The sequence below is a fragment of the Malus sylvestris genome, chromosome 5 (assembly GCF_916048215.2).
Source record: "Malus sylvestris chromosome 5, drMalSylv7.2, whole genome shotgun sequence".
NCBI classification, from domain to species: domain Eukaryota; kingdom Viridiplantae; phylum Streptophyta; class Magnoliopsida; order Rosales; family Rosaceae; genus Malus; species Malus sylvestris.
The window spans coordinates 43336562-43347398 of NC_062264.1; the positions used below are offsets into that span (position 1 = coordinate 43336562).

Sequence of the window (10837 nt, forward strand, 5' to 3'; positions counted from 1 at the left end):
TTTGGTGCTATATACGTGTGTGTAATGAGAAAAATACTTTGCATGCATGAGCTCTGGTACGCAGTTTACACCCTAATTCAATTCGTACTTTCTCTAACCCGTTCAAATTTGAAGTCGGATTCGAATGGATCCAAATTCTTGCAGCTCTATATATACCTAAAATAATCTAACTGTAGTTATTGTACCGAGATACTATTTTAGGAAAATAACTTATATAACACAGATTCACTGTCACGGTGACATTTTATGTCAATAACACAATGACATGTAAATAAAAACTAAAAATACATCTTTATATTATTAGTACGAGACACACTATACCGGAGAACCCATGTCATGCAAGTCCTCCTATCTTAGAGGGAAGGGACAGTATATATTACCATCAAAATTTGGAGCTCAAAGGTCGGTGCACAACGGAAAAACACGACCCACTATATATAGTAAGATGAAATATTTATGCACTACAAATTAGAATAGAAAAATAATTTCCGCACATTGTTTCTCTCTATATATGAACTACTCCATTTAATTTATCGTTTTATACAAAAAAAATTAAGTGCCGTAATTAAGAGTATATAGAAGTCATTGCATTACTTAAATGCTTGCCCATGTTAAAGGAACCGATGGTTGCAAATCGTTATACCTAGAAAGAACATGGATGGTCCCAAAGAGATTTTTCAGTATGCCTAAAACATGGAGTGAAAGTACTATATGTCATTATGCAGCTTGAGTGACACATGAAAAAAAAATTTCCTTCAATTGTATAATAACGTGTGGTGTTTCGCTCCGTGTTCTTAGCACACAAAAAATTTCATTCTTACAAGCCGTCGAGGTCACAGGAGTTGAATTGGAAGTCATATCTAGGGCACATTACGCATGCATATGGCAAAATGCATGCAAGTATGCATCCACAATTTCTCCAACAACAAAAAAACAAAAAGTACAACAAAGATTTGACACTTTGAAATAATTCACCCCAAAAGAGATTAGAGAATGTAGCAGTAGAGAAAGGAAACATATAAAAAATTACATGTGTTTATCTAAGTAGAGGTTTAAAGGTATGGTGGTTAGGAATTAGTCATTTTCCATTGCCCATGTTCTTTTAGCATTCTATATGTCTAATTTCTAGTGCCGTTAGAGCAAGGCCTTAAAGTTTACTCATCTTTTTCGATACTTTGCCTAAAAGAGGATCGGACCATATTTGTAGCCTTTTTGTTTTGTACTTACATATTTCTTAAATGGTTCATCTTAATTGGTTTCTCAAACAGAAATATTAGGCTTTGTCACTTACACGTAAGGTACTAATATATTTCTTAAATATTATTGTGTGAATTGACAATTTCATATATATGATATGCTATGAGTGAACGACAAGTTTATATATTAGAGCATAGTATTAGTACTTGTGACTTAATTATACCATGCATATAAGGTATTACAATACTACATATTCCTCGACAAACAATAAAACACCACACGTGATATAATGATGAGAGGTACGTACTTAACATTAGTCATACGACAAGAGTTCGATCCTCACCCTCTTGCGCTCCATTACACTGATTGCTTCCTAACATATCGAATATCATACTTCTTTTGTCTCTATAGAATATTCCAAAAACATGGGCTGCTGCCATAGTATACAATCTCCTCTCTAAAATAAACCGATACAGGTGCTTTGCATCATCTTAAAAGTACGTCTGATGTTTATTACATATGCGTATCTCCCTTTAATAAAATGAAGAATATTCTTCGCATAAACGGTGAGTTAAATACTAATTCGCCTCTTTACAAATAAGTTACTCAAAAACTCAAATAATAATAAAACAATCCTTAAATATCACTAATTTTGAAAATGAAATCTTAGACTCAATTGTTATCGCACCCGGCTATAAATATACTCGGCATTAAAAGTTGGTATGCTAATGATTTTTCTCTCAAATTTGATTCTTGAAGTGTTTTTTCACTAACATTAGTAGCTATTAAGTGAACTACAATCTTTAATTAAGTATTCTAGTCTTTGATGTACTAGCATATGGAGCGGAGTTGAGTCAACCTGGCTGCATTTAGGTCTGTGAGAAATGTAGGGTTACATAATTATTCCTATCGTAAACATGTAGGAAGGGTAAAATGGTAATTTGACTGAGAAAGGTTCGGTGAATGTAGTTGGTATATTCTTTCGCTGTATATCTTATATCCAATTGGCCGTCACACACGGAGACAGACCCACACGGACTCCAACCCGTCCAAATTGCTGAACCATCACCAAAATCCAAATTCCAGAAGAAAACAAGCTCTTTGTCTCCTGCATGTGCGCCAATCCACTGTGCCCAGCAGCGGTTTCGAGGCTCGGAGACGGCGCCAAGGATGGGTTCGAACCGGGCAGCAGCAGCATCTCCGTATCTGGAATCCCAGTTTTTCCTTAGCTCCTTCCGATGATTTTCCCGGGAAAATGAGACGGCTGGTATTCTTCCGAGGAGTTGTGTTCTGGGTCGACTTTCTCTTGTCAGCTTTTGGTGGCTTTCTGATGTTTTCTCAGTATTATTGGCTGTATTCGTGACTTTTTCTTGCCACGGTTTCCCTTGCTTTTCAGAGGCTGCTAATGGTTCGTACACGCTTGTTCTCTCTTCAAATATCTTCGCTTTCATTGACTATATGATTTTTGTTTTGGTGGGTCTGCAGAAAGTTTGGACCTTATGTTCATTGAGTTTTAAAAAATTCTGGGCTGGAATTTCTTGATGTGATCAGTATGCCAATTTAACGTTTTCATGATTGTTCTATGGTTTTTTCTGCGAAGAAATGGTTAACCGGATAGAATCATAGAAGGAACTTGATGGGTTTTTTTCTGGAAATTTAATACTTTTTTGCGTTGCATATCCACATGAGGTTTTGAAAAAAAAAATATGGGTGCCAAGTTGAAGTCTGACTTACAAACTGGGGTGTGAAAGTATAAATTTTTCGATCTCATGTTAGTGAAACTTATAAATGGCTTGGAGCTTCATTTGATTTCATGCATGGATTTGAAGCTATTTGGTGAAAGATGTTTGATTCGTGTCCCAAACGATTTTGTTGGAGTAAGAACTTCTTTATGGTTTTTATTCTCTGCTATCCAACAGAGGTATCTCCGCTGTCCAATAGAGCGTAGTGGTGTTCTAAAATTCATATAGCCGACCCAAATTTGTGTCATAAAGGCTTTATTGTATCCAGCTCCTTGTTCATACAACCGACCCCACTTAAGATTCATACAGCATCATATCTCTCTCAATTATTGCTCTAATTGATTCATTTTGCTGGTTTCTGTTAATTGTTATAAAGGATAGCAAAAACAGAATAGTAATAATAATACACTGACAACAAAAAGAGAGCATATGCTAAAGATGCAAAATCTCCAGAAGATCCTAAAGTGCTTTTGTTAGGTTGTTTTGCAAAGATCCTAAATCTTTAACAATTTGAGGCATTCCTTTCACACACGAGAAACTTTAGTTTATTTAAAATTTACATATCACATATTCTGTTTTATGCATTTACTCGTATTCTCGAACCTCTTTTTCCCCTCTAACTCTGTTGGACTGTTATTCGTTCTTTTTTTTGTTTTTTTTGTCACACTAAAATGAAAAGGTGACTCTTGCAGGTTCGCAGAAGCTTATATGACTTTTGGCCTTGAAAAGTGGCTATTCTGTAGATTCCTTAGAGTTTTCATATATATATATATATAAAGGTGGTGGTGTTGTTGCTGAAGTATCATACTGTATAGAGAAGCTCTCAAGATCTTTCTCGGTGAAGGTTGTCATACCTGTCTGAGCGATCACGCAGTCTTCAGCTGAATTGCAGTAAACCAAGCGTAAAGACATACTTCTGTTGGCCGGATTGAACTTTGTTGGTCCCATTCCTGCATTCTGTTGGTTAGTTGAGCTCGGCTAACCTCCTTTTGGCAGTAGATAATCCCTGACAGAAACTTCGGCTTCCTTTTGGGGCAAATCTCCTTTGGCAAGAGACACGCGCGCACATTTCATGTATGCATGTCTCTATATATATGATATATTTACCCTATCAACTAGTGATTTCAGCTCTGTTGAGCAAATCTCCTTTGGCAAAAGTTACTGAAGTTCCTTTGTCGTTGGTTGACTTCCTTTCGTAGTGGATGAGAAGAGTGCTTCTTTTGTTGACTTGTCATCAATTTATCTCAAACTCCAGTGTTTCTTTAGGGCAGATCTCCTTTGGCATTCTACTCGCTATTTCGGCAAGCTTCACCTCAACCTCTGAGAAAGATCTCATCTGGCAGTTGCACTATTCTTCTGCAGTTGGGAAAAGCTCCTTTTGGAAGTTCTCCTGGGGTAATCGGGCAAATCTTCTTTGGCATTTGGAGTCCTTTGTTGACTCCTGTTACCCTTGTAGGGCAAATCTCCTTTGGCATTTGGAGTCCTCGTTGACTCCTGTAATCCCTCCCGGTAGGGCAAATCTCCTTTGGCATTAGATCTCCAGTTTTAGTGGTCAAAGTACCCTACTGGAGATATCACTATCAAATATCAACTGGAAAAGTGTAAGGTGAATCTGTTAATCACAGAGGATTGTAAAAGGTATGTAGTCGACTTTACTACTCTCTTCTTATCTATTAACTTTTACGTTTTCCCCTACAGATCTCTAATTTCTGTACTAAGTTGAGGTTTATATGCTTTCTATGGCAATTGATTTAAAAAATAATATTTGTTTTGCAGATCAGTGAAGATTAACCAAGTTTTTCCAGAAAGCTTGTAATTTTATTTGTTCCCAGTTTGCAGTTGAGGTGAGAAACCTTGCACCGTGGACTCTTTAATCTTTTTGCTCATTTGATTTTGGATTTCTTTTGTGTTATCTTGTAGTGATGTTTTATATGTGCATGTACATGTCACATGCATCTATGTAAATAGATTTGCAAACATAGTTTCATACTTTATTTCATATTGTTGATATCAAACTGATATGTATGGTAATGTTCTCGTAGGCATCTGAATGATGAATGCACTCCTCAGTGACTCTGATTGGGAGAGTTTTAGTGAGACTGATAGCAGCATGGATCAAGAGGAAAACGAATATTTCTATGGTGGGCATGCCAGAAACATATTGTCCAGCCTAGAGGCGTCCATTGGGAAAATCGATGATTTTCTCGCGTTTGAGAGGGGGTTCGTATATGGGGACATGGTATCCCCTGTAAGAGATCCATCTGGACAGATGGGCAGAGTGGTTGGGATTAAGATGTTGGTCGATTTGGAGAGTGATAATGGAAATATAATAAAGGATGTAAACTCCAAAAACCTATCAAAGATCCGTTCCATTTCGGTGGGGGACTATGTTGTTTCTGGCCCATGGCTTGGAAGGGTGGATAGAGTGGTTGACCGTGTTACTGTTGTCTTTGATGATGGAACGGAGCGTGAGGTCACTGCTGTGGATCAAGAGAAACTCTTACCTATTTCTCCAAACCTACTTGAAGATCCTCAGTACCCATATTATCCAGGCCAGAGAGTGCAGGTCAGGCTCTCAACTGCTTCCAAATCAAGTAGATGGTTATGCGGTAACTGGAGGGAAAATCAAGATGAGGGAACTGTTTGTTCTGTGGAAGGAGGTTTAGTGTATGTTGACTGGCTTGCCTCTTTTCTCATGGGTTGCGATCAGAAAATGCCTGCTCCTCCACGTGTGCTGGATTCAAAAAAATTGAATTTGTTGTCATGTTTCTCTCATGCAAATTGGCAGCTTGGTGACTGGTGTACGCTTCAAGTTGCTGATGATAAGGCTGCCATGGAGCAGGCTTTTCAAAATGCTTCTACTTGTGAGATGGTTAAGAAGCACAAGAAATCAGAAAGAGGATTTCGGAGAAGTAACATGAATTCAAGGGATGAAGTCTTCGTGATCATAAAGACAAGGACCAAAGTTGATGTGGCGTGGCAAGATGGTAGCCACTCTTTGGGATTAGATTCACAGACACTAGTTCCAGTAAGCGTTGTAAATGATCATGAATTTTGGCCTGAACAGTTTGTCCTGGAAAAAGGAACTTACGATGATCTGCACATGTCTAGCAACCAAAAATGGGGTGTCGTGAGGGGTGTGGATGCAAAGGAACATACAGTAAAGGTGCAATGGAAAACCATCACTGCACCTGAAGAAAAGTACTCCAAGGGGGAGCAGTTGGAGGAAACTGTAAGCGCGTATGAACTGGTTAAGCACCCAGATTACTCCTACTGTTTTGGCGATTATGTGTTCAGGTTGGTCCAGAATCAGTTTGATGAACAAGCGGATAAAAACTGTCCACACACAAAGATTGACATGAGCAAGGAGGCTGCTTCTGACGACAAGAACTGTGGTGGAGATCAAGAGTATTACACCGATAAACGCTACCTATCTCACATTGGAAATGTTATAGGCTTCAAGGATGGAGCTGTGGAAGTGAGATGGGCTACTGGTATTACAAGCAAGGTATAAATATAAGCCGTCCTTACTGGTTTTTTTTATTCATCATTCTGTGTGTAAAATAATTTCCTGCTGACTTTGGTTTCCCATTAAATTTTGATGATCATGTTTAAGTTTTTTGTTGGTCATTGTTACAGGTGCCCCCTTGTGAAATTTTCCGGTTTGACAAACATGAAGTTTCAGCTGCACTCCCTGCAGAAGATGACATCGAGGACTTGAGCCGAGAGATGATTCAAAATGAGAAGCAACCTTCTAACCAGAAGGGAAAGGTAAAGCCATCTCTCTCTCTCTCTCTCTCTCTCTCTATTTTTTTGGGTGTATATGAAGTTTATGTAATGTTTGAAGTTTTGGTTTTCAATAAAAAAACTTGACATTATTGCTTCCCATAACTCTGAAATCCTTGGAGAAAGCCTGTATTTTCTGCATTTTCCTCACAACGAGCTAAACGACATTTTTATGTTCAGGGTTTATTGAATTTGGATGATGTCAGTAAAGTTGGAAAAGATTACACAAGGGAGACTAGTTCCTCTTTCCTTCCTCAAGCTGCCATTGGATTTTTCACTAGCATAGCTGCAAGTCTCTTTGGATCCCAGGAGTCTGTGCCGCTTTCAGCTCCTTCTCCATCAGTCTGTATTTCTGAAGTTGGAAATGAATCTGAGATTCCCCATGAGAAAGGAATAGCAGAAACTTGTGAACTCTTTACTGAGCAACAGTCAACGACTGAGCTGGAGAGGTTTGAGGGGAATAGCATTCCACATTCAAAAGCTAATGACAGTGTAGATCAGTATAGACAGTTTGACATAATTGCTGATTGCACCGACCACCATTTTCATGGTGCTAACAAGGAGTTGGCATTGTCTCAGGTTAGATACTTGATGATATTTCCCGTAAACATTCCATTTCATATATTCATATAGTCTGGTTAGCCATAATTCTTATCCGTTTGGTTCCTTCATAGGTGAAAAGAGGCTGGATGAAAAGGGTTCAACAAGAGTGGAGCATCTTCAAGAAAGATCTGCCTGGTTAGCACTTCATCTGTTTTTAAAGTTTATTTTGTAATGGTTTTCATAACATGAGTTGGCAACACAAGGGATATTCTTATGCAAAGTGCTTATAACCATCGTTAGAGGAACAACACTAACTTAGACCCATCAACAGAACAAATCTATGTCCGCGCCTTCGAGGAAAGGATGGATCTACTGCAAGCAGCCATTGTTGGTGCACCTGGAACTCCATATCATGACGGGCTTTTCTTCTTTGATATTTATCTTCCACCAGAATATCCTCATGAACCGCCTGTAAGTACTTGCATGTGGTTGTGCAGTTCTGATATTTCACATTGATGGTTATCATCATGAGTGCTAATTTAGCATGTCAATCTTGAAATTTTATGTAGATGGTACACTATACTTCTGGTGGGCTACGTGTGAACCCTAACTTGTACGAGTCCGGAAAGGTCTGTCTCAGTCTTCTTAATACATGGACGGGCACAGGCACTGAAGTTTGGAATCCAGGGGGCTCCACCATTCTTCAAGTTCTTCTCTCCCTTCAAGCCCTCGTGCTTAACGACAAGCCATATTTCAATGAAGCTGGGTATGATCAACAGATAGGAAGAACCGAGGGAGAGAAAAACTCTGTAAGCTACAACGAAAATGCATTCCTCATGACTTGCAAGTCCATGCTCTACACACTCCACAAGCCACCTAAGGTACATTGCTTAATTCTGGACTCTCATTAGGTTTACTTTTCCGTTGTTTTAATTAGTAGTGCAAAATGATTGTTTGGTATACATTGTAACTTAGTAATGTTGATGCAGCATTTCGAGGAGCTTGTGATCGAACACTTCACTCGGCACTCCCAAAATATTCTAATGGCGTGTAAGGCGTATATGGACGGGGCTCCAGTAGGGTGTGCTGTTGGTTTCCAGAAAACTGAAGATAAAGACGGTAAGGGAAGCTCTACCGGGTTCAAAATCATGCTCTCTAAGCTCTTTCCAAAATTGGTTGAGGCATTTTCCGCCAAGGGAATTGACTGCAACCAGTTCATCGGGCTGGAGAAATGAACGTGTAGCAAAAATTGTAACATGAAGGTACCCAAGGAAGATATTCCTGTCATGTGAATAAATAAGTCCGTATGCTTTCAATGTGTGTTTGGTGTAAGATTGCTCATGCAAATTTGTCTGGTTGTTTGTATGCGTATAAAAATAGGTTTCTAAGATTTGGAATTTGATGTATCTGTAATATGGTATGTCTTATAGCCGACCCCACTTAGTGGGAAAAGGCTTTGTTGTTGTTGTTGTTGTTGTTGTAATATGGTATGTCTTGCTTACAAAATCTATGAATAAAAAGCAAGAGTTGAGTTGTGTGGTAAAGTTAGAACTTGGACTTGTTTGGTTGCCAAGAAAAAGACAGAAATACGATTCACACACACATACAAATATATACGTATATATATGTGTGTGTGTGTGTGTGTGTCCCAGTCAAAGTTGTAGATGATCATGAATATCGGCCCCAGCAGATTGTCCTGGGAAGGGGCACTTGTGATGAGAAAGTTTTTGAAGTAGGAACAAAAGGCCACACATGCCAAAATAAACATCACAACTCTGTAATTACAAACTTATCAGAAACACAATACAATTTATCAGTCATGAACGGTTAGCATTAAACCAATATGAAAGATAAAAGATAACACTCATGAAAAGTAAACCTCAAGAGTCTAATAAGTATCATAAAGTTACCACAAGGAAAGCACCACATCAGAGACCAACCAATGTCGCTCTCGTCGTGGATGGAGCTTGAGAGCAACCACCACCACATAGGATCTCTTCGACATAGCGAAAGAACCACAACCAGAAGATGAATATGGTTAAACAAGAGAAAATGCCAAGAGGGAAGAGAGTAAAGAGGCCAAGAAGGATTAATGTCGCCGTTAAGGTTGGTCACAGGATTTTTCTCGTGGCTAGGGATTTAGATGGCCTCCTGATTCTTGGACAAACCAATGATTCTATGTCCTCGTTCGTTCGTTTGCTCAGTTTTAATTTTTAGGTAATAAGGTACAATATACAAAATTGTAATTGATATTAGCACTCTAAAAGATAATATGTCTTTTCTCTTTTCTTTAATTTTAACATCAAGGAGGACTGCCTATATGATGACTTTTTGTAGAGGGTTTTATCACAAATGGTCATTGAAATTGATTCATTCCATCACGATGATCATTGAAATTGAAAATCAATCAATGTAGTCCCTGAAAATGGATGTCTTAAATCAATGTGATCATTGTCACAATTCCATTAAAAATTCTGTTATGTGCTGATTTGGCACATAATTGGGTCCCACAATTCAAGTGATCATCCACTTGTTGGATTTTTGGATCGGCGGGCCCGTTGGGTCCCATTCTAACAACACTGATATTGTCCCCAACTTTACCATTTGCCCAATCCGTCAGGTGTGGAGTTTTATCACAAAGGACCTCGATATTAGTTAGGGTGGGGTAATCATATGTAAACCTATTGTTTTCTTTTCACCCACCGATGTGGGATTCCAACACTCCGCCCCCCCCTCCCCCCCCCCACGTGTAACCCTATTTAGTGGTTCACACTTGGAGATCCACACATCGGCAATTGAAACTAAGAGGTCGCCTTTATGTTAAGAGTCCATACTTGTTTTCAATGGAACTCAGAGGTCGGCTCTCTGTTAAGAGTCCTGGCTTGTTTCCTTCTTGATGACAAGCCCATTGGCTTGCACTGACCCGAACTTTACTCTGATAACATGTTGAGATTTTTTTAGATCTACTGGCCAAGGGGGCTCCACTAACACCGATATTGTCCCCAACTTTACTACATAACAAATCCATCAAGTGTGAGATTTTACCACAAAAAGCCTCAGTATTAGTTAGAGTAGGTAATCATATTTAAACCCATTGTTTCTTTTCACCCACCGATGTGGGATTCCAATATTCTGCAAGGTAGCTAGGGTTGCTTTTCACATAATCTTTTGCCTGGTATGGAAACACTAACTAACTTCTCTCTCATGTTACATGATGATACACTGTATTACCTACCATGACCTCTATTAAATAAACCACCAGCGGTTGTAAATTATTGAAATCTGTCCGAACGACTCTTGAAGCAGCAGCTAACAACAGAGAAAGAGACAGCATGGCATCGGCATTGGCATCGGTGGCGATCCCACAGCAAAAGCTTTACGACGGAGTTCAATTCCCGGTCGTTATATCTCCGACTCCGACTCCAGCAGCCGCGGCTATTCCTAGTCTCACAAAAACCATCCAAGCCGGTAAACACTATCTACAGGCCTAGCTCCGACAATCTGGGGCCGTACTCTTCAGGGGCTTTCCCGTATGCAGCCTCGGACTTCAACGACGTAGTCCAGGCCTT

At 39.2% G+C, this 10837-nt stretch overlaps 1 protein-coding gene across 1 annotated transcript; it reads left to right on the forward strand.

Moving 5' to 3' along the window:
- Positions 1-2200: 2200 nt before the first annotated feature.
- LOC126622347 (probable ubiquitin-conjugating enzyme E2 24) lies at positions 2201-8812 on the forward strand. The gene is made up of 10 exons (XM_050291047.1): positions 2201-2605; positions 3632-4577; positions 4716-4783; positions 4982-6447; positions 6579-6710; positions 6906-7304; positions 7400-7463; positions 7600-7739; positions 7838-8149; positions 8258-8812. Exons 4-10 carry the CDS (start codon positions 4990-4992, stop codon positions 8501-8503), a joined length of 2751 nt encoding a protein of 916 aa, XP_050147004.1. The 5' UTR covers positions 2201-2605; positions 3632-4577; positions 4716-4783; positions 4982-4989; the 3' UTR covers positions 8504-8812.
- Positions 8813-10837: the final 2025 nt, after the last annotated feature.

Bases quoted from the DNA above. Each gene is read 5' to 3' on its own strand.
- LOC126622347 (XM_050291047.1), top strand. From the start codon at position 4,990: ATGATGAATGCACTCCTCAGTGACTCTGATTGGGAGAGTTTTAGTGAG. The intron at 7,464-7,599 runs GTTAGCACTTCA...ACCCATCAACAG, and splicing joins CTTCAAGAAAGATCTGCCTG to AACAAATCTATGTCCGCGCC. The intron at 8,150-8,257 runs GTACATTGCTTA...ATGTTGATGCAG, and splicing joins CACTCCACAAGCCACCTAAG to CATTTCGAGGAGCTTGTGAT.